The 24051-nt window shown below is 47.0% G+C and overlaps 1 protein-coding gene and 1 long non-coding RNA gene across 2 annotated transcripts in view; one reads left to right on the top strand and one right to left on the bottom strand.

Annotated features, from left to right (window-relative positions):
- Positions 1-24051, bottom strand: part of GRIN2B (glutamate ionotropic receptor NMDA type subunit 2B) — a 377702-nt gene that overhangs the window by 43309 nt on the left and 310342 nt on the right. The window contains exons 6-9 of the mRNA XM_032473100.1: positions 7108-7310; positions 6140-6311; positions 5494-5647; positions 2089-2214 (exon numbers count right to left, since the gene is read on the bottom strand). Of these exons, the coding sequence (XP_032328991.1) occupies positions 2089-2214; positions 5494-5647; positions 6140-6311; positions 7108-7310 (655 nt within the window). The remainder of the gene's footprint in view (positions 1-2088; positions 2215-5493; positions 5648-6139; positions 6312-7107; positions 7311-24051) is intronic.
- On the top strand, positions 11122-23857 carry LOC116661311. The gene is made up of 3 exons (XR_004317183.1): positions 11122-11132; positions 19876-19878; positions 23664-23857. It is a non-coding gene; the product is annotated as an uncharacterized LOC116661311 (long non-coding RNA).

The following is a 24051-nucleotide window of genomic DNA, read 5'->3' as shown; positions in this document are numbered from 1 at the left end:
CCAGTGGTCATGACTCAGCCAGGGCACCAGAGGAGCCGCCTCCCACCCTCGAGTGTCTCAGACCCTTAGATGACACCAAAGCTGAGTAACAAAGGCAGCAGCCCACTCTGGCCACGCGCAGCCTCATTACCATTGTTCCTGACATCTGTATCTGTATCTACCAGGAAAGCCTTTGAACTTCAAAGAAGGTCAGGAAGAGCTGAGTGGGGTCTTTTTCTGCCACTGTCATGGGCCTCCTCCAATTTCACTCACACGGGGCCGGATGGCTTTGAATGCACTTTTTCCTGGTTTATCTTTAGTTTCTGGAACCTAGCACTGAAGGTTTCAAAGACAACCTTGACTTCACTCCAGTGCCAACTCCTCTCGTCTGGTTTCCATAGACCTGCCTTCCGTGGAAGAGTATGAGGAAGCCCAGAGGGGAAGTCACAGCCCCTCGGCTTTGCCACACGTATCTGAGGGCGGAAAGGCAGGCTGTCCTTGACTGTCCTCCACCCCACCTTTGCACAGAGCATGCCAGGGCTTCTGCCCATAACGTTCTCGTGACCGCACTGCTTTCTCCGCTTGGCGATGGTGAAACCTTGCCTGCTGTCTGGGTCTGCGTGTAGCCCCTCCAGTGCAGAAACCAACAGCTGCCTGCACAGTTTTGCAGCACATTAGCCCAGGTCTTACGCTGCTCTCCGTGCTCCGGGTAGCATCTGCTCACCAACTAAATCATCAGTGACTACATGTGTCGAGCCTAGTATCTAACTGTGCACACACATCTGCGCGTGTGGGCCTGATATTTCATGGAACAGATGTGTAACTAAAAAGTTGTTTATAAATCAAAGTTTGGTACATTGTAAAATGCCCCAAGGAGACTTGATATTTAAAGTGGCCCCATGTTGAAGTCCTTTGTGAAGACAAGCATCCTTTGGTAAAGTGAGCAGTAATTGTAAGCCCTTGCTCTGAATTTTGTGTCTGATTTTTTGCCTCATTGATGTTCCTTGAGGGTGGGTGGGGAGGTGCACACTAACTTTGGTTTGTGACAGTGACATTGTCAACGTGTGTATGTCCTCTTTGTTTGTCAGATGTTTCATTTGTTACTAACGCCCAGCGGGATGGGGGCAGTCACGGCTTTTGGATGAGCACAGGCAGGAATCCCCTGACGATTCCCTACTGTGGACGCATCCAGACTTCCAGCCCAGAACCCCAAATTGGAAGGCGGGTCTGCACCTGGAAGTACTTCAGTCCAGGGGTGGTTCCTAACCTGGACTGTGAATTCAACAGAAGCACAAGGGGAGTTTTACAGAACACTGCTGCCTGGCACCCCACTCCAGAGATTCTTATTAAATTAGTGCGGCATGGGTGGTTATTCTAATATGCAACCAAGGTGGAGAAGCACTATTTGGAAACATACAGTGGTTCAAGCCCACTCTGGACTTAATCAGAATATTAGAAAATGGGGTCTCTGCACCTTTGCCTTGTAAGGAACCCACTCACATCTCCAGAACTACCCAGCCGGAAGTGGGCCCGCCCCGAAGAGTAGCCGTGAGTGAGAATTGCTATCTCCTGGCCATTTTCTTTCAAGTACCCAGCTCCTCTGCTCCCTGGCAGAGGGGTGTGAGCCAGGGACCCGTGCACTGGAGATCTGGTACCTCAGTGTGATCCTCTGGCTGTGGAGGACCCTTTCAGCCACAACTACCCTGCGTACGCCCTGGGGAAACCTGTTGTTCCTTATTCTTGGTACATGTGTATGATCTGCCTCATCAGTCCACCTCGTCAGATGGACTGCTCACAGCCTAGGGTCATGGAAACAGTTTCCCCTCACATGTTCATGCCACGCGTGTCTACTGCTGGCTTTCCTCCCACCTGCCCAGGGTGGGACCAGGCTCAGGGCCAGGCTTGAGCCAGGGAGGGGACCTGTAAGTTCAAACTGACATCTTAATTGGGGTCTTTCTAATGGGTCACCAAGGTGGGGGCCTAGAGGGCTGAGGGTTCATTTTCAGAAGTGGGTCGGTCTCAGGAAGGAGGCAGACGGCAGGGCAGGGGCACCGAGGTTCGCAGTGAGAACCGGAGAGCTGTGATGCGCGGTGGGTCAGCTGGCCTTACCTCTGCCGTCGGCCAGGCACCTGTTGTACCCTACGGGGCTGAAGTACTCGAAGACGAAGACGGCTACGGCCGAGACAATGAGCAGCATGACGAACATCATCACCCACACGTCGGCGCTGAACGGCTCTGCGGGAGAAGCACGGCGGCGCGGGGGTTACAGTGGGACAGACGGCTTCCCATCGGTTCACCTGCTAATTCACGCCCGAGACACGTGTCTTGGGGAAACAAGCCACGCGTGTGTGTGCCCTTGCAGAGAGCCCGGCCCGGGTTAGGAAGGAGTAAAAGGCCGTGTCTGAGCATCTCCCTTCCCCTGATGGGCAAGTCAAAGTTAATTTTCTTTCAAACATAGGAGAAGAACAGCCTCTTGCCTGTCCTTTCTCAGACTGTAGAGATAGTTTCTGCCTTTTTTGGACCGCTGTCTGGGTCTTTCAGGAAATGGTGCAGCCAGAAGTACTAGACGAGGAGGGAATGAGGCATGTTGGACTGGCTCTTGGTTTGCGTTCTCATCTGTGTGGCCACACCACACAGTGGGACCTGGAAGGGCTTTTGCCAATGCTTCCGAGCCTTGTGGCCAAGTTCATGCTCAACAAACTTGGTTATTACTCTTTCAGGCTTGGATTGGTTCAGTAATAATTAGGTACAATGAATAACTCCCTTGCCCCCTTGCCTCGCTTCTCTTAAGCTCTCCAGCCTAGATTTACTTTGTAAACCTGCTTTATTGTGGTGTATTTTACCAGACATCACTAGTGTGTGAGACTATGTCAATGCTAAAAAAAATCTATCAATGCTAAAGAAAAACCTATCCACGTGAAATAGCAGTATCTACAATACTGGGGCTCCAGCAAATGACAAGGGAACATGCTTTGTCTATAATCAATAAAACAACCATAATCTAGTCCCCATCACCAGGTGACAGGGTTGTTGGAGCGAGACCAGGCAAGGGAGCAAGACCATTCTACACACGCTGTTTTTAATTTCTTTAATCATTCTTGCTGAATCTCTTCCTGTTGATCTAAATCTCTCTGGCTTAGAGATATCCAGAAATTGAACACGTATTGCAGGAGATATCTCTCTGAAGGCCTTTTTATAGGGTAAAAAGGGACAATCACTATTCGGTCCCGTAATACAATGCTTCCTCAATTGTGTCTCAAAATAGTTCTGGCCTTTTTAGCTGTCATATCACATTGGAAACTCGTAACTAAGTGAATTAAGGTGCTGTTTTCTCCACCTTCCAAATCATTAATAAAGATGAAATTGAAAAGGCGGAAAATGGGCTAGAAATCAGAAAATATTTCCTTACCTTGAAACCGACTTTACTTTTTGAATCTCCTAAGATAATTATAAAAGCCTGGTCACTTAATGAATTTAAAAAGGACCTTGATAAGGCACACATCAACTGTGAAATGCAAAACCGTCCAGCAGCAGCCAGAGAGGTGAGGTAGAAGGTACAAGTCAAAGCTTGTAGACGGTGGTTAGAGACCCTCCGCAACCCTACCCCGACTTCACTTTGTCCCGGATCAGGGAATATCTGAGTAAAAGCATTGTCTCCATGCTTCCTTTTCTGCCATGAAGCCCAGGTAACTTTCCGTACCCCAAGCGCAGGGAACGTTTGCATTGGTCTTTTCTTACCAATTTAGAAAGTACTTCCATCACTTGGTTCATACAGTCCTTGTAACGGCCCTTTGCACCATGGACCATCATATTCATTTACAGAACAGTAAACTGAGACTGAGAGGGGCCAGGCCTTGCAGGTTCATGCTCAGGAAGAGGCAGGGCTGGGCTGTGAACCAAGGGCCTCTGAGGGCAAAAGTCTGTGCTTTCCCATTGGATCACCACATCTCAGTCTCAGTTCCTGATTTAGGAGCAGAGCTCTGAAATGTCCCCGTAGGTACTAGAACATAGACTCTGAGGGCATCCGTATCTGGGCTTTAGTCCTGGGTCTGTCTGTGACTAGCTGAGAGGCTGCTGGAAAACTGCATGACCTAAGATTCAGCTTCCTAAGCCATAAATTGGGTAGTATAATAGCATCAGTGAAATCATATAACTAGTTTGCACAAAATGCCTATAATTGCATCACATAGTAGGTGTTCAATAAATACTGACTTCTTGCATAACATCCCTGTAATTAACCACTGTCCCAACTCCAAACACACACACACACAGGGGCATTTCTACATCATTGTACAGCTATACTGATGTGTCACTGGCTCTCTCAGTTCAGAAGTTAAGGTTAGTGCTAGGCTGACAGGGTTGGAGTTACTACGAAGTTTTATTTGTATCTCTTCATGTTCCAATTACCCCGTAAAGGGAAAAAAGCAAATAAAATACATAAAGCTGTGATGAGGATTAATGCATTCGGGGTGCGCAGTCTAATAACATTTCATATAAAATTGGCAGGGCCAGGATTTGCTTCACTTTGAGTAAGAAGGTTAGCTGAGACAGTTGAGTAATTACAGAAAACTCTATGGAGCCTGTAAGTCCACTTCGTAGTGCATTTATTGAATAACCCCCCCTCCCCCCCGGAGCTGAAGGAAGTGTTCAGTTACGACCTATTCTAATAGCTTCACAAGAAAAGCGTTGGTGTCCTTCAGAGAGACTGTGACTGGTCCAAGGGCTTTCAGCTTGTTGATGAGCAAACCAGCTTCCTACCTCCCAGCCCACTGGCCTGTTTTCAAAGTGACATTTTATTTTTCAACCCCTTGCTCTCATAGCCCCTGCAAAAAATATGGGGTATGAGCTCACAAAAGGCCTCATCTAATTAAAATCTTGGCTTTATCTCTCCCGGTCTTATATCATATGGAAGACTTTTAACACATAAGTGATGCTGCAGCGTGAGGTACAGGATCGTATGGGGCAGGATGGGGTGGGCAGGATGAAGAATCAGAGCAGCTTTATCTGGCAAAGCCTCCGAAATTCATGTGAAAATAGAAAACCTTTTTTTTGGTAGTACTGAGCTAAATTTTTGAAGATAATTGAAAATAAATAGATATTTGAATGATATCCAGAACTAGGAATTATTAAAGCAGGAAGCAGCTTCAGAGATCAGCTAGTTGAAACGCCTCCTGTGGATGAGGAAGCTGGGTCCCAGGATGGAGCAAGTTTGTTCAAGGTCAAATGATGAGTAGGTGGCAGGAGTGGGACTAAAGGGGGAACCCCTGGCTACCCATCCTGTGTCGTTTTCTTACAGGGTGTCATGCCTTCCTATTTTGTGGGGGTGCTCTTCAGTTTTCATGTTGAAGAATGATCAATTTGGAGGTTCCCAAAATGAGATCCCTGGCTGAGGAAAGATCCTGGCAAGCTAGCTCCTGGCTGAGAGAGCCTGGCCACGGGCTCCCGCACCTGTCCTGCATTCCCTCTCCCTGCGCCCTCGTCCATCTCCTTCACACCTGCAAGCACATCACTCACCTAAGAAGGCAGAAGGTGAGACGGTCCCATTGCTGCGTGACACCATGACACTGATGCCGGTCTCTATGAAGGGCACGGAGAAGTCGACCACCTCTGACCGCTCCTCGTTGATGGTGAGAGAGCCCACCGCCATGTAGGCCCTCTTCATGACCACCTGGGGAGAGAGGTGCAAGGCTGTCGTCAGAACATTCGGGAAGGCGAGGGACTGCCGCAGGGGAGATACTCAGGGCCTGACAGTGCCTTCCTTTGTAGTGTGGGACCAGTAAAATTTCACTCATAGTTGTCCCTCCGCATCTGCGGGGGATTGGTTCCAGGACCTACCTCGGATATAAAAATCTGAGGATGCTTAAATCCCATAGTTAGCCCTCTTTATCTGTGGATTCCACCGACTGCAGACTGTAAACACAGTGCAGGATCCACGTTGCTTGAATCCCCAGATGCAGAACCCGCAGATAAGGAAGGCCCACTGTATATTTATTGAAAAAAATCTGCAGATAAGTTTGCCCATGCGGTTCAAACCCACGTTGTTCTGGGGTCAACTGTACTGCTTTCTATTTTCTAAAATTTGTAAAATGAATTTTTTTTTATATTGAAATGAAACAAAATAAATTAAAAATGGAAATGGCCCTTAATCCCTGACACTCACCTCGCCAATCATACCATTCCAGGTTCCATTGATTTTCTTCCCATGCTTGCCGTTGGTAACCAGGTACAGATCGTAGGTGAACTTCACAGATTTAGAAATTTTCTTAAGGATGTCAATACAGAACCCCTTGCAGCATTTTTTGATGTAACCTGGCTCCTCATCTGTTTTATTTCTAACCAGATAAAGAAACAGAAAAACAAAAACAAGTCTTTATACAGGAGGCAAAATATTACCCTTTGCTGTTAAAGCTTCAGCCACAAAGCAGGGCCCCCTTCATGGCTCAGCACAATTTCCATCAGGCCTGAGTGAGGGAATAAATCAGACCGCAGAACTGCAATAATCTCATTATCTCATCACGTTGGACCATGTTTCCTCATCATTTTTAATGCTTCTATGAAGGATAATATATATTATGAAGGTGCACATATCCTAAAGGTTCAGCTGGATGAATCTTCGTACACTGAACCCATCACGCACCCATTTAACCAGAACCCAGATCCAGATCCAGAAAAGTTACCAGCACCTCAGAAACCTCTTGTTCTCTCTTCCAGTTCCTTCCCACCCTCATCAGAAAGAACCATTACCCTGACTTCTAACAGCATAGATTAGTTTTATCTATTTCCAAAAATGTTTCTAAATCTCTGAATTTCAAGACATGCCGGCTTCTTGAGAAAACACAGTTCAACACCAAAGTAAACTTAAATCTCCATAAACTGGAGGTTCTGGTCATTGAGCCCAGGCGAGGCAGAAGGAAACGATCACATAGTTAGCAGTCATTCTCCCGGGTCCTGGTCTGGACAGAACCAGACCCAGACCACAGGGCTGCCAGAAATCCCATCACTCAACAGTAGTGAAAATCTGACATGGTGCCCAATTCATTCTATGCCTCTGGCCGCAGCCAGGTGCTAACAGCTGTGTCAAATCTGACTATCCCATGCCCCCCAGAGCTGCCAGGAAGGGTGCCATACTCAGAGATGATGCGTTTTTGGCAGGGGACTGTGTTCCTCATGCAGGTGCCACTCAGAGGGTCCACGCTTTCCACAATGACAAATGGGGCCTCCTCCAGCGTTACGATGCTCAGGTGGTCATCCTCCTGCTCTTCGGTCTCAGGACACATTCGGGGCCACACGTAGTACTTCATCTGCAGGGACTTGTCTTTCCACTTCCCCACCTGCACGGGGGTAAGCAAAAGACTCAGAAACCACTGGCGGAGACAGAGTGGCCTCTCCTAGCATCACCCAGGAAGCTGTTCAACAAAGGCCAAAGCGCAGGTATTGTCCATATTGGAGAGAGGAATCCTCCTTAACCACGTGCTTGGGATGAGACTCTGTCCAAATCTAAGACAGGTGATACATTCATTTACTCACCTGCTTACCAAACATTAAAAGAGGACCTCCTATGTGCGGGGCACCCTGCTGAGCCCCGTGGCTCAAAGCAGCATCATTCTGCCCTTCATCAAGCTCACCCTGAGTGGAAGAGTCAGGAACGTAAACAAATGTTTACGGCGCTGTGCGATCAGTGCGAAAACCGAAGCCGGTCCCAAGCTCTGGGAGGGAGCCAGAGCTTCCTGCCTTGAGTGCCTGTTGGTGTTTTCTGCTTCACCGTAACAAGAAGCAGGATGGCGAGAGCAGCAAATAGCTTTGGAAAGGTCAACGGAATGACTAGAGCAAATGAGCCAGGAGGATGTGTTTTGGCTTGTAACAGAGGTCCGGTGGGAAGCCTTGTGGAGAACTGGGTGGATCCGAATTGGAATAAAATGATGAGTCAGGATGAAAGAATATGGACACAGCTTGGCTGGGGGAGGGAGTGAGGTCCGGCTGCTGCTGCTGCCACAGGTCAGCGCACATCCGCACCTGCCGGGCTGGAGGGAAGCCCCGGGGGGATCAGATAGGTCTCTCTGAGAGCTGCCACACATGGCAACACGGGCTGTGCACCCCAACCTCACAAACTCCAGTGTGAAAGGTGGCTGCCCCTGGAATCAGGCACACGGTGGCCCTGCTGTCAATCACCAGGAGAAATGTGTGGGTTCTATTATTTTTTAGAAGAGCCATTCATTCCTGTTTTTATAATAGAAACTGCACGCCTTGTTGGTGGGTTCTTGCTCTTGCTCTGTCGTTGAGTTTAGTGAAGAAAGAGGGAGCACCTTTTAATTTTCTATAACCAAACATCTTCAATTATCACCAGGAATTGTGGGCTGCGAGCTTCTGTGATTTCTCAGTCTATAACATCCTCCATGCAGCAACGCCAATCAGTAGCACAGGTGAGGCACCAGGACTACAAAACTACTTCGCTTATTAACGACAAAACTCAACAAGGAGCAACAAATGGGTGGTACTCCATGCATTTTCAAGCAAACAGACTCAGATCTCCATGTCAACACAAAACCAAAATTCCTTCCTTTGTTTCTGCCTTTGTCTACACCTCGGTTTCTGCCCAGGCCTCCCCAGGTTGGTCTGCACCTCCCCCAGCCTGTCTGGTAGGTGCTGCCTCCTTCCCAGCCCACAAGAGGCCTGCACAGTCACTCCTGTGTCACTGTAACACGGGCAGTGGCGTGGTAGCCTGCACTATCTTGTTCGGCCTTAACTTTGATGCTAGTTAGGTTTCTTCCAAGTGTGTAAGTCGTATTTCACATCTGTGTTCAGGATTCCACACTGAAGCAAACGTTTGCTTTCCTTTACCTATGAACACTCTCCTCCGTATGGTCGGCCCTGATTTTGGTGCAGGTCTGATTCTCTTCACATTGCTAAGACTACTTATTTCTAAAACAAAAATGTCCAAATAGCTTCACAGCCAAGTGGAGATATGAAAGTCTTCCACCTGTGATTTGGGGAAGATGGAGCTTGGGGAAGGGAAGACCAGCCCTGGGGGCCGGTGATGTCGGCTCATGTCCATCTCCAAGCAGCCCCAGTTACCCCAATGGCTAAACTGACACTATTTTCTGCATGTTTAATTATGTGAAAAAGGTTGGGAAGCCCTAAAGCACCTATTTTCATTTATGTTTTCACTGCTACCATCTTCCCCCAACAGTCTCTTTGAGTCTTTTTCTTTTAAATCCAAATGTATTCTCTTCCATCTTTATTGCTACTAGCCGAGCCCTGCAGTCCAGTAGCCCATTCTGGGATTACTGCTGGCACCCTCAAATCTCACACAAGTTTCCCCCTGGAGTCCACTGTGGGCACTGCTGCCGGATGGCTCTTCCTAAAACATCACTTCATCATGTATGTAATCCCTATTCAGAAAGTTCAACCACCTCGCACCACCCTCAGGATTGCGTCCAAACTGCTCACCTAGATGGTCAAGATTTGTGCACTGGGCCTTATCCACCCTGATACAGTCCATTTCACTATTTTGAAACATGAAACCTTTGTTAAAGGCGGATAAGAAAGCTGTCAGTTTTGGAAGCTAACATGGGTTGACCAGGAACAGGTTTCAACACGCTAGCTGCATTTTCTTTCCCAGTAGCATTACTACATCTGTGAAACAAAGGTGCTGTAGATGTAGCATTTTGGCAAAGTTTTTTCACGAAACTTGTGAACAAGATGGAACATAATATAGATCACTGTATACGTGATACATTTGAAAGGAGTTTAAAATCCGTATCCTAAGAGGGGAAAAAAAAAGATTGTTTAATGAATCAATGCCAACACCCAGGTCTCCAGTGACACGTCAGGGGACTCTGTTCTTGGAAGTGGCCTGTATTGTGTTTCAGAAAACGAAATAGAAGTCATGCTCATAAAACTGCAGATAACACAAACCAGAAAGGATAAAAGATATACTGCACTGTAGAATCAAGGTTGGAAGCCATATGAATTAATTGGAATAATGGACTGAACGAAATGGGATAAAATTCAACAATGTTTATACTTAATGTCTGGCATTTAGATTTCTTTTAAAGCAATTGCACAGTATTGAAAAAGAGCTACTGCAATGAACAGCAGTCTCCGCAAGCAATTGCAATGACAAATGGTAAACTGACAGACTCGCAGCCTCTAGCACACGCGGTGAGGGGAGGGCAGCGATGACCCCGCTCTGCTCTGTGTTCCGCATACCGCAGTTGGAAAGCTAGGTTCTGATCCTATAACCTTATGGCCAACTGATTTTTATTTACTATATCGTTCCCATTTCCCCGGCAATAGTCTGTTCACGCAGTCTCCTCTAGGACACTCTTTCCTAGCTTCCTGTCAAGCTGGCTCGAACATGTCCTTGCTTCCCTTCGATGCAATCCGCCTGACACCAATTTCACACCAGTTCTGCGCCAGGCACTGGGCTATGCACTACAGGTAACAGTGCCAGGCAATGTGTATTGAAGGCTTAGTATGTGCGAGGCACCAAACACATCCAGTAATCTCATGAATCATCCCAGCAAGCTTGTGAGATGGGGGCTGCTTTATTTACTGTCTCGTTTTACAGATGAGAACAGAGGGGGCTGATGACTTGCTCATGGTCTCAGGTTAAGTGAGCACAGTGTCTGGACCTGAAGCTGAACAGCCTGGCCCCGGAGCCTGGGCGCCCACCCCCCGCACAGCACTGCTCCTCCGACAGCGAAGGAGTAGGACTGGGTCCCTCTCCTCCAGTCTCGTGGGGAAAGACACTATCTAGTGACAGTAATATCAAGCCAGGCTTTGGGAACTACCCTAATACAAGGTATACAAAATTACTCTGGGATTCAGAGTAGAAGTGACTATTTCTGAAAGGGTCAGGGAAAGGCTGGACCGTGACCCTTATTCAGGCTGTGCCTTGCAGTGTTAAGTGACAGCTCCGTAGGGGAGGGGTAGTTCACCAGCTGAGGTAAGAGCAACGGCAAAGGTGCAGAGCCCTACGGCTGCTCGGTGACAGACCAAGGACGTGCTATGAACGTCCTTCACAGCTGAAAGGTGCGACGCGCGGGGAGAGCTGGTCCAGCTCAGCTCTCTTCCTCAACGACCTGCTCCCTCCAGCCAGAAGATGCCCATTACTCTGGAGAGCCAGCTGGACTGTGCTCTGCTCTTCCCATGTCACCATGAAACCGGCAAACACGACAGACAGGCTTCCTCTCCCCAACCCTGCCCCCAGTGTGAGCATCTACCGCTCGCCACTGCCCAGAATAGACAAGTCACTCATCATTTCATGCTATTTACTACCTCATTTAGAGACTTTTTAGGTGTCTTGTCTCCTAACTAAATTCTGAACGTGTCCTTAAGTACTTCTGTGATCATGGACAAATTTCTGTAACTCTCTGAGTCTCAGTTTCCACATCTGTAAAATAGGGAGTGATTTCTACGGTGTGTTATACACAATCTCATGATCCCAGGATCTTTTCAGGACAGATGCTCCCTACTACGTTTCCATTGGATTGGAGCCCAGTAAAAGGTGTGCCTTGTGGTTATTTTCTGAAAGGAGGGAAGTATCAGATTTGTTTAAACAGATTTGTTTAGCTTGTCTTAAAGTCATAGTTCTTTTTTTATTGTTTCTTTGAGGATGATTATTGTGGGAAGGTAAGTTAACAAATTTCTTCAGGACTGAGGAGACAAAGGTTTGGGAAAAAAAAAACCCCACAACTCTGCTGTGACTATCAGATTCACACACCAATACACAGTGCTCATATTAAAGAAGACATTTAGTCACCATGAATTAGTTACTTTAACCTCTTTGTGAAGCAAGACAGTTAGAACCAAGTGAACAACTAAAATTAAATAAGGCTGATTTATGTAGGAGAATAAGGTATGTTTCAAGCAATTCTTTAAGGGGGAGACAGTACGGTGAAAATACTATAAATGGGAAAGTTTGAAAGGGTGATAAAGAATAGCAAAGAGAGAAAGAGAAGCCTGAGCTCCTGAAAGGAAAAATCTCGAATTCTTCCCTAGGCTGTCTGAACCGGCGCGAGTGTGTAATGTTGGAAATGCAGAGAGCAGTAGGAAGGGAGGTTAGTGGAACATATTTCAGAGAAAATCCAGCGAGAAAAACTGAATGAAGAATTTATAGTCAAGAGTAAAATGTGTTCAGGAAAAAGAAAAACCGTATGAAATAACGAAGAAAACGTCGGGGAAGCGCTCTGAATTCCTTAGGGGGGAGCACTCAGCACACGTCATTTCCACAAGCACATTTCACAGCGCCTGTCTATAAAACATACAGCTCCCTGCCACACTAACATTTAAAAAGATCTCTTGAGAACTGAAATCATCTTTCTCAAGAGAAAAAAAAAATCCCTAATTAGTTTTGTCAGGAAAACATGGAGTCGGTTTTAGGGTTTCTGGTTGGTTCTCGCAGGACAAGCTGAACACCTGTTCAGCTGGGGTTTCTCCTCAGAAGGAGGTCTACCTCACAGACCTACAGCATATGATCCCATAGCCTTCCCTCATGAAAATTCTAGAACCAATCTGGTGATTTTAGATTTCACAGTCTCCCCTCTGCTAACAGACTCCCCCCACCTAGCAGTGAAGCTGGCACCAGTCAGCACCCTGGGACACACAGGGACACACTCCTTCTGGGAGCCCCAGGGTCTGTCTCTTAGGGGAACGTGTCCCCGAAGAGAAGGGAGGGGGGCCCAGGCAGGGCACGGCTGTGGTGACTGCTGCCACAGTCCTTGCACAGGGGGCAGAGGACATCGCTCTCCCCAGGCTGCCTCTCTCATCTGCACACAAAGTCATTTTTTTCAAGATTCTGGAACCAAAGCACTTATTAGAGCCACTTTAGGCGTCAAAGGTTATTTTTCCTAAATCAAAGGATTTTTGTTTCTTGCTGGAGATGACATCTGGATCTAATGCTAAATGCTTGCTGCTTATTTGAAGCCTTCATCTGACTGTTAAAATGCAAAATTTAAAACTACATGTAATTTCCTGGCGTGAGCAGAAGGGACAGGCAGAGCTTCTGCCAGGCACCCCAGATCTGCACTCCATCCCGTCCCAAAGTGGTGCCAGTCAGGCAGCTATCGTGGCCATGGTGGGGGGGGGGTACTGCCCCTGGACTGAGGTCTGAGGTGCCTAACAGAAGAGAAGTCTGAGGATTTCTCCTCCCTCAAAGCCACACATCTTAGCTTTAAAGGTTAAGTGTCTGACAGCGCTTCATTTTGCTCAATCTTTTTTTTTTTTTCCTGTATCCATCCCTCCCCTCCCTCCCTTGTAACCAAAGGGACATCCTGGTGTACAGCCATCCATTCACAATATTCATACCAAATACAAACACAAAGGTATGAAGAAGAGGATACGTGAGTACATATGTATGTATGTGTTTTTCCAAAATCGGAGCATAGTATACACATCTCTGCAACTTGCTTTTTCTACTTAATTGTACATCATGGGCGTCCTTCCAACTCAACAACTGGTAGACCTCAGTCCTTTTCACAGCTGCACTGTAGTCCACAATAAGAATGCGCCTCGATTCAGTCACCCCCGTTGATAAACATTTACGATGTTTCCCCCCAGATGTAACTGAAACACATGATACATATCTTGGTAATTCCAAAGCATCAATTCCCAGCAATGAAAAGGCAGAATGAAAGGAATTTTGTGTTTTCAAATGTTCTCGATGTTGCCAAAATACTTTACCAAAGGTTTAGAGCGACTGCAACTCCCATCAGCAGAGCACAAGGGAGCGCCTTGCTCACGCTCCGACCAGCACCAGGCTTTTATCGCTACTAAACATTCGCCGGTCCGAGGAATGAAAAACGGTATCTAATTGCTCTAACTTTCACCTTCTTGAGTCTCGGGGAGCGAGCGCACCCCGCACATCTGTCAGCCGCTTCGGCTTCCCTCTTTCACCCTCTAGCCGCATCCTGCACCCATTTTCCACTGAATTGTTTGTCTTTCTTCTCTCTTCTCAGGGACTCGGTGTGACAGTAACCCTTTATCCGTCAGCTATGCTTGAAATAGCCTTCTCACACTAAGATTTGTGTTTTGTCTGTTTTTGATATTTTTTTAATGCACAAAACTTATTTTTTTGAAGTAAAATATGTCTCCTTTTATATGGAACATTTGGTCTCCTACCTTTACTTAAAAAAAATCTACCCCACTCACAGTGGGTTTTTTTGATGTTTGGAAGTGTTATTTGCAATACTAATTTAAACACAGAGCTAGGAATAAACACTAAAAAACTAAGGTTCTAGAACGAAATGTGTATGTTATAAACCTTGACAATGGAAAATAAAATAAAATGCACTAAAAGTCAGGGGATGGGAAGAAATATAGAAGCCCTGATTTGTTTCAGGTGTGTCTCTAGAACATAGCATACAGTTGGCTTTTGTCTTTTGTAAGCCAGGCTGAAAGTCCTTTTGCCTTAATACCTAAATTTTGCTCTTTTATATTAATTAATAAATGTATTTGGCTTTGTAATATTTTGATCTTTACTGTTTTTTACTTATTTTTAAGTATAGTTGATTTACAATATTACACTAGTTTCCAGTGTACAGCAAAGTGATTCAGTTACATTTTTTCAGATTATACTCCATTATAGGTTACTGCAAAATATTGAATATAATTCCCTGTGCTCTACAGTATAAACTTGTTGCTTATCTATTTTCTGCATTGTGGTGTGTATCTGTTAATCCCATACTTCTAATTTGTCCCTCCTTCCCTCCCTCTCCCCTTTGGTAACCATAAGTTTGTTTTCTATGTCTTTTCACAGCGTTCTTTGTTCTGACTTTTGCACAGAGATATTTTTACACTGTGTGCAGCTTTGCTTTCTGAGCTGCTTGGTTTTCCATCCATCAGCCCTGTCTGTGTCTCTCAAATGCTCTGCATCCTTCGAAGTCCTTCTCAGGCCTCAGTGCCACCACGATGCTGTCCCTGGCCACCACCGCCCAGAAAGAAAGGTCTCTTTGATCTTCCGTAAGAATTTTGTGGGTCAACTGCTCCCTTTGGCTATTACACTAAAATGTTAGCTATAGTTTGATACACAAAATCCTGTCTCTGCCCGTGTCCTTCAGCACTCGAGGGCAGACACTGTATTATTTACCTCTTTCTGTCCCTTGTACTGGCATGAACAAGTGTGTTCTTGGTGCATTAGTGACTCACGTCGCTGGGGAAGGAATGCTGCACACCCTGCAGAAGGCCCCCGCAAGGGAGCCCTCCAGCGCGCCTCCCTGCGAAGCAGCCGGCGGCAAGGCCGCCCTGCACACCGCCTCTCGAGTCGCCTCTGGACTCTAGAGTCGCCCTGGACAGACTCAGCTCCACGAGGATGGAGGTACATACGAGGGCACGGTCTGCTCACCTCTCCCAATCACGTGCATATTCGGTGTCGTCCAGATTTAGAAAGCTAGCATTTAGAAAGATGTGTTAGAAAATATTTCCCATGTTCAAATTTGATCCATGACTGCCTTCACCTTTTACTGCTTTGACACTCACTAAGCTGGGGACGGTGGTTCTGGGCACACACGCTGAAGGGAGGCCTGTCCAGCCCCTCTTGCCTGGCACCTATGCGGGTCTCCCAGTGACACTGAGACATCACTTGTCGTCTCTGGCTAACCCCAGCCTCCCCGAGAGAGCCTGGGGCTCCCTGGGGGTTGTGCAGGCAAGCGGCCGCGGCTGGCATCGCGCTCTGAGTGATCCCTGTCTCCTCGGTCCCTCCCTCCATCCCCCCTGCTCTGGGGAGCGATGGAATGGGACGGTGTCGAGCTGGGAGAGAATCTGGGGCCAGGAATGGAGGTGCTGACTCCCTGGGCACCAGAGGACAGGTTTAGCCCTTTCAGATAAAGCCCTGAACGGAGATGCGATGATGTTCGCGTCCCTGCGGCTACTTATGGGCCAGGCCCCGAGCCAGGCACTTCGCACAGAGCTGTGCGTTCCGCTGTCACTGACCCTCAAAAAGGGGATATTGCTATGCCCACAGTATAGACAGAAAAACTGCGGCTCACCGAGGGTCCAGGTGAGATCCCTGATCCGTCTGACTCTAGAAGCCCGTGTTTCCCGCATTGTGCCATGTCGCCAAGAGGATATTTCTGACCTCTTTATTCCTCGATTACTGTGATCCGAGAGAGGAGAGGACTCTGTTTCAGCTCCACAGCCTCCCACCCTCATCTCAGCCTCCCAGAAACTGTGACCGATGGTGGTGTCTAAAGGCTTCATGAGAAGTATCCACTGAAGGCCGGCGGGAGGGTGGGCAACAGGCAGGATGGTAGCAGGTGGCAGGAGGAGGCAGGGCACAGACAAGCTGTGTGACCTTTGGTGAGTGATTTTATCTCTGTGCCTGGCACATGTTAGTTTTATGCACGTAGTATTTGCTATTTTTCTCCTCCCTCTCCCCCTGCTCGCCACGACTGTTACTCCTACTACTGATAGCATCCGGGCAGCTTCCCCGTGGGCCTACCTTCCTCCCAGAAACATGGCTTCCCCTTTGCAAGTGGCAAGGGGGAAATGCTGAACCAACTCCAAGTTCTCAAAGTCCTAACTCAGTTTGTTTCAAACTGTCAGAGTAAACCTCACACAGTTCTTTTGGTTACATGCAATATTTTCATTTGGGTGCAAATGAAAACAGAATTCATAAGAGTGAAAATGCTATGACCCTTCTAGTATTTACCAATGGCCTTGAATCCAAAGAATGCCATTAGCCAGGTGCTCCTCTCCCACAACCGCCTCCCTGGGACAAGATGGGTATTTTAGAAAGGGTAGTAAATTCTTTTAGGTCAGAGCATATTGTAAAGTAATTTACTAAACAGGCTCAAATAGACTGAAATACTCGGAATGTTTTCCTGAAGTATCTGATGCCTTCTTGGCCCAAGGGTTCAAAACCTCCCAGGCCAACTCCCCATCCTCAGGTCTATTCTGGGACTTAGAGGAGCTCAAGTTACTGAGAGCTGAGCTCCACCTTCTCCCTGATCCACTTTTTTCCAAAAAAGGCCCTTCTTCTTGAACATCAAAACTGAGGCTTGAGCCATCCTCTGGGACTGCGGGACCAGGCAAAGATCTCTCAAACTTAAACAGCACCAAATCTTGCCTCACCTCCTCCGAATCGACTTCCTCCTACACTGGGGGCTCTTAGATGTGTGTGCAACATGCCCAAGGCTTTGGTTGCTCCAGAACCCGGCTCAGCAGGGTTGCTGACTGACTGACTGATGGACGAGGTGGTGTTACAATCTGCTTTTGGGGGCTGGGCCACAGGTTTTGATCATGGACACTACTCATCACCAGGTTTCCTTCTCATTACTGCCTTTATCCTCAGGTGACAAGCTGGAAGTGTAGAGTACAGGCGTGTAATGCTGGCCCAGGTGACCGTGACTTCCTGGATGTGAGCGGTGGCTTGGTAAGGTCTTCCCCGGTATTTACATATGTGTAGGATGTATGCACACATGCATGTATATACATGGGCCTTCATTCACACTCCCTCCACTACTTCATTCTCATTTGTCATCTTAATTAAATGCATGGGCTTTGAAGTCAGAAGGGCCTAAGCTGAGTCCTGGCTTCGGTTGGGTGTGACTCTGGGCAAGTTACCCAGCCTTTTAAATTCTGTGTTGTGGATACCTGCTGTTCCGTCTACCCATTGGGCATCCTCTGCCTGACCCCCTAACTCACTCTCTCCCCCGACCCCTTTGCTTGTTAGCTCAGTCTCCCTTTTTGTGAACTGCTCCTTCCTCAACTCCAACCACATGGTTCTTTGAGAGTTTCCATGTTATTGTATCTCCCAGTCCATCCTCTGGCCCAGCTACAGCTGAATGCTTGAGGGGTGGGCACCTGACTGGCTGGGTCAAATCCTTGCGATTTTTGGCCTTAGGAACATAAAGAGTGTTAAGTCAGTCTTTCCCCAATAGCACAAGCTATAACATGTAAAAATCAGAAGCTGTGGGCAGCCATGGTTCGTACCCTAGGAGAAAATTGGTCAGCGGAGGGAGAGAAGAATGAAGCCAGTGGCCAGAGGAAGTACATACAAGTGAGAGTGAGCAGGACACACAGGCTTGTCAGAGTCCTGGAGACACAGCCACGTTCCCAGCGTGGGCGCTGGTGAGGCAAGCCAGGATCCTTATAATAAATTTGCCTTTTGCTTAAGCTCATTCAAGTTGGGTGTTTATTCTTTATAATCCAAACAGCCCTCATAATGCACTGTTTATAAACTCATCTATAAATGGCAAATAGATAATAACTGTAACTATCTTCATGGGGTTTTGATTAAATTAAATGAAATAATGTATCTAAAATGCTTTGTAAAATGCCTGGAATGTGGTGAGCCCTGAGTAAACGGTGGTGGTGGTGGTATCACCCCACTTCTGTGAACACCTCAGGGGCCAGGAAGTAGGCTGGGTCACTGGTGACGGGCAGAGCCCGCAGACATTCCTAAATAAGCACCTCCTGCGCGGGGCCAAGGAGGGCAGAAGTGGGAGGCGTCCATGCAGGTTCGGGCCCTCCCACAAGTCCCTCTCCAGGATTAAGTGCCCACACCAGAGGGTTCCTGTAAGAGCCCTATACGGGGGTTTCAAAAGCCAAGCAAGGGGAAGAGGCAGGGTTTGAGTCCTGGTGTTCTAATACCAGACTCTGCTTTTTGCCACGCCTCTATATTGCCTCAAATATCGGATAAGCACGTAAGAACAGAATCAGGCATGGGGCAATGATTCTCAATAAATGCTGACCCAGAACAGCCCACCTGTTCTGTTCTCCTTAGGCAGCCTTGGGCCTGCCGTAGCATTAGCGGGCCTAGAGGTCCAGAGCAGCAGCAGCAAGAAAGACATGCAGTGGGAACTGTGCCACCACCCACAAGGCACCGTGTCATCGTGGAAGACCTCTGGGAGCCAGAGACGATTAGACCGCTCCTTCAGACAATGCTTACTGCACTGATCCCGGCTCGCTCTGCCCTCTGCCTCCTGATGAGTTTCATCACATCCTCCATCATGATCCTTCTCTGAATTTTAAATGTATTTCATGTTTAAAGACAAGGTTATTTGAAAATATGCAAGAATCTACCTATAAGTCTTAGGCACACTAGGCTGGCACCTTTATCAAGTACACCTCAGGACACTAAGAAAAATGATGCAAAGTGTTTCACACTGAGTAAACCAACCAAACAAGCAAAATCAGGTTCACAGGCAGATCTTTAGGGGCTAAGAGAAACGGCCAAGCCTGGAGCAGGACCTCGTCAGGTGAGACTGTGGAGAGCTGTTTTCAGCCCTGCGGGGTGCCCCTGCACGAGGGCCAGAAAGCAAGTAATGGGAGGGATTCTGGAAAAGGAACACATTGCATCAGTATAATGACAGTGTTTTCCAGACCACAAATCTGAATGTAAACTCCGACGATTATGAATGTGTTTTCAGGGACAACGAAGCAGCACCCAGGAAATCCAAGGCATAAGGGTGTGAACTTATATGGAAAGAAACAAGGCATAAACATCTGAAAAGGCACATAAAAATAACTGAGACAATAAAGGAGCGCAAATAGAAGAGGTCAAAGTCATTGAAAATGTATTAAAATTTAAAAAGACTAGGCCGCAGAAAAAAGAAAAAAATCATGAAGACATTTGTCCCTTGTAGAATTCACAGAACAGTGCTCTCACACCTCGCTGAGGCCATGAAAAAGAGGGCTAGGTCCCTACTAAGAACACTCTAAAACGGCCCCGGGCCTCCCACCTCTCCTTAGCCAGAAAAAGTCCATTTTGTGGACAAGCATTTTCCAGAATGTTCTGAACGATGCTACCCCAAACTAGGATATCCAAAGCCATTCGTTTTCTCACTGAAACGCCTTCCCGTAGCTTCACAGTGTAGCGGTGGCGGGAAAGGCCCTCACCCTGGCCTCCACTCTCACATATTCTCTCTCTTGCCTGGATTTCTGGATCACTCCTAGCTGGTGCCCCCACCTCCAGGCTCCGCTTCCTCCAGTTCATCCTCTGCTTGGTCTCAGAGTGGCTTCTTACAATGCAGATCTGACCCCATCCCCACTCCTCTTCAAGCCTGTCAGTGCCTCCTCACTCACCTATAGAAAGGCATTCAAAGTCCCTGGAAGAGCACACATTTGTTCCCCATACTTCCCCTTCATTTTCCCGTTCCCACCCTCCCTCCCTCCCTCTTCCATTCTCTCTCTCTGTCTTCCTTGCCTTCCTGCTTTCTCTTTGGCTTATCCCTTCAGGATTCCTAGCCTTCAGCTCTAGCTGATAATCACACACTACACTCTTTCTTGCCCAATGCATGCCATAATTGTCTATTTTAAACCCCTGCCCTTCTGGATGGCACCCACTGAACCTTTAGGATTCCGCTCCTATGGTTTCAGGAAGCCTTTCCTCACCACGCCCCCAGGCTGGGTTAAAGGGTTAGCTATTCTTCTTCGGTACGCTGAGCAAATCTCAAATCACTGCACTTGCTGTAGGATGCTATATTTAGTTGCTTATGGGTCTGGTCTGCTCCAGTAGACTAGGAATTCCTCAGTGGCGGAGACTGAATATTATTTCTTTTTCCCGAATGCCCAGCATAGGGGACAGTACCGCAGTGGGCACTCGTAAAAGTCGGTGAACAAATGAGTGAATGAGATTTAAAAGGAAACCCTGCTCTTGGCAGCTATTAATGGATAATGGTGATTCTACCAATAACGTTAACTAATATTTATTGAGCATTTGCTATGTGTCAGGGACCATGCTAAGCAATGCACATGCATTATCAAATTTAATTCTCAGTACAGTCTCATAAGGCAGATACTGTCTTTATACTCATTTATGGTATGTTACTATATTAATGGTACCCAGTAAAACATATGTCTCGGTAACCACACCCTTGTGACTTGCTTTGACCAAAAGAACAGCAAAAAATGTGACACATGTAGAGACTTGATGAGTGACAGGGCAAAGGGCCCTGACTTCTTGGAATGTTGCTGACAACTCTGAAGACACTTGGGTCAGCCTCCTTGAGGATGAGCCAACCTGCCTAATGAGGTCCGGCTGATAGTGAGTACCAAGAGCTAGACACAGGAGTGAAGCCATTTTGGATCTCCCACCCTCAGCTGAGCCACCAGGTGACTGCGTCAGATGAGTGGCCCCAAGTGAGACCCACCCAAGAACCATGCAGCTTATCCCAACTCCAACTGCCCCCAAAGAATGACAAGTAATCAAATGGTGGTTGTCTCAGGTCACTAAGTTTGGGGCCGGTCATTACACAGCAGAGGGTAACTGAAATATATCCACCTTGGGAAGAGGCTACACATAGCAGGCAAAACCAATGAAGAAGATAAGAAGCAAGAAGAAAGGCAGAGATAGAATTAAAAGAAAAAATAGCACAGAGTTCTTTAGAGCTCTTTAATATAAGTAAGTGCAGTGCTGATGTAAGTCCTTCTTAACTGTAGTACTGCTGTAATAATGCTAAACCCAGCTTTGGAAGTCCTGGGTTTCAGGCCCAGCCCTACCACTGACAAGCCCTGTGAATGTGACAAGTCACTTAACCTCTCGGAATCTGAGTTTCTTTATCAGCAAAGTGGGGAGATATGTACGTGTGTATGTATGTATGCCAACACATAGATTCTACTTCTATTAATTTCACAGGGCTGCTAGCATAATCCAATGTACATAAAATTGTCCAAACGAAAATATTAATGTTATTGAAATTAGTTAATAACTTTGGCTCCACAACAATTGCTAACAGTTTACCCACGAACCAACAAAAGCGGGTGGAACAGTGAGGGAGGATGCTATGGAATGGGAAATTCAGAAGTCAAACTGTCATCATGTTTCCCAGTATCAAGTCATGTTTCTCTAATAGGTATTTCAACACCTTTAGTACCAGTGGTATCTTATCAATTTCTGGTACAAGGTGCTCCTGGGACAGCTTGTATAACACCTCCCCCCCGCCCAGCGCTCATAATCTACTTTCACATCATCCACTAAAGGTCAGGGGGATATCTGGTCTCAAAGCAAGAGCACTCGGACAGGAGTGTGAAGACTTGGTCAGGCTTGGCCTCTAACCAACGGTGGGACCTTGTCCCTTAACCTTCCTGAGCCTGGTTCTCTATCTGTAAAATACGAGGGTAAAACATTTACCAAATCTCCCCCATAGGGGTTTGAGAGCATCAAATGTGATAACGTGTGTGGAAATGTCTTGAAACTAACTAGTCCCTGCACAAGGTCAAGGCAGCATCGAGCAGAAAACCCACAATGTTTAGAGGTGTTTCTGTAGAGGTGTTTATACTGGTGACATGGCGGACACCAGGCTAAGTGGTAGGTTTTGCAGGAGAAAAGTGGGGAAGCTGACATTCTGAGATATGAGGTAATTTGCCTGTGGTCGCATAATTAATAACTGGCTCAAGTGGATTCAAATCCTTATCTGCCTCCCTCCAAAGCCTGGGCTTCTCATATAGTTCTGGGCAGCCTCCAAATGGAAACTCCTCAGCCCTGTAGGAAAGCAAAATCATTGGCCAGGTAGTTTACCATTAAACGGGGTCACCAGCTTGTGTCTAAAGAAACAGATGATTAAAAAAAGTGCTGGGGGAGAAAAGGCCTGTTTACAAACACAGCTTAATTAATTCGTCAACTCAGAGGAGGCGGGAGAGGCGGGTTTCCACACTCTTGACACCGAGGATTAATTATCCGAGAGGCACCAGTCTCTGGCCCTCGACTCCCGTCCAGAGCACATGGTGGAATCAAATTACTAAATTGCCTCAGTGCCCCTCACCTTAACTAAATTGCCTGTCAACCTAAATAAAGCCATTTGACTGAAAAAAATAAAAAGCCCCCTCATTGAGAATGACAACCAAATTGAAAAGGAGCCACCAACTAAAGCTTTAAGTACAGTCCAGAAAAGAAAGTAGCTCCCAGTGTTTCTAGTTCAAGTTACAAAGGGTCAGAATAAAATCAAAGAATCAAAGTGACATTAGATTACACCCCACGAGCACTTGGAAATCCAATTCTGTCCCTAGTAAGGGAAGTACGATGGGCACCCTGTAATTCCTGCCAGGCAGTGCCACCACCTTCACTTCTGCTGTCTTCATGGTGACGATGGAAGTGTGTTTGGGAAAAGTCAAAGCACCCAGACGACAGCCTCATTTTCTTCTTTGTTTTGCATATTTGAAAGAAAAAGGATTATTTAGGAAAGAGAGAGTACTGTTCTCATCTGAGTTACTGTAAATATAAAGTACAGCCATCCCTTGATATCCACTGGGTATTGGTTCCAGGATCACCCCTCCTTGTCCTCCCTGCCCCCTGGAAGATACCAAAATCCAGGGGTGCTCAGATGCTCAGGTCCCTTACGGGAAATGACGTAGTACAGTCAGCTCTCGTGGCCTCGGATATGGAGGGCCAACTGTATACGTGAACTCTGTTGGGATCCCAACAAAACAGGGTTGGGCCAGCCTAGGCGAATAAAAAATGTGGAGTCAATATTAAATGAAATGTGTACCATTTCAGTTCTCGCATGACTTGATGAATCAAAGTCACTTTCCAGGAATGGGTCCCTGCTCTGCTTCCAGAGCTAACATTTCCTAGGGCTCCTAGGACACTCCTAATTCCTTGTCTATGCATTTATCAGTGCATTTCTGTGCATTCAGCAGTTGTTTGGGACTTGTCCTCTGCCTAATTAAGCAAGGAAGTTAATGAGGTGTGAAGTGACTTTGTGCCACCCGGTAAGTAGATTACAAAGTGCGTGGAGGGAAGTAAGTGAGGGGTCAGGGCAGAGGGTCAAGTGAGGCTGGAGGGTTGGGTCTGGGCGGAGGGTGGAGGGACAGAGACTAGGCAAGATTCCACAGGATTGCGGGGAGGGTCAATGTAGACTCAGATCTGGATGTGATCTAGAGAGATTCAGTGATTTTCAACCAGGCTGTATATTAGAACCACCTGTGAAGCTATTACAATGCTGATTCCTGGGCCCTGTCTCCAACCAATTATATTGGAATTGCAGGATGTAGTCTAACTAACAGTATTATTAAAATCTGTCCAGGTGATTCTCATGGGCAGCAAGGATTGAGAACCACTCATCTACGGTGATCTCTTCATTTTACTAACTAACATGGAGAAGCGAAAGAGAGAGCTAGCGGGGGCCAGCGGAG

This window comes from Camelus ferus, chromosome 34, assembly GCF_009834535.1.
Source record: "Camelus ferus isolate YT-003-E chromosome 34, BCGSAC_Cfer_1.0, whole genome shotgun sequence".
Classification (NCBI taxonomy): domain Eukaryota; kingdom Metazoa; phylum Chordata; class Mammalia; order Artiodactyla; family Camelidae; genus Camelus; species Camelus ferus.
The sequence above is the reverse complement of the archived record's forward strand: the minus strand, read 5'-3'. Positions and strand labels throughout refer to the sequence as shown.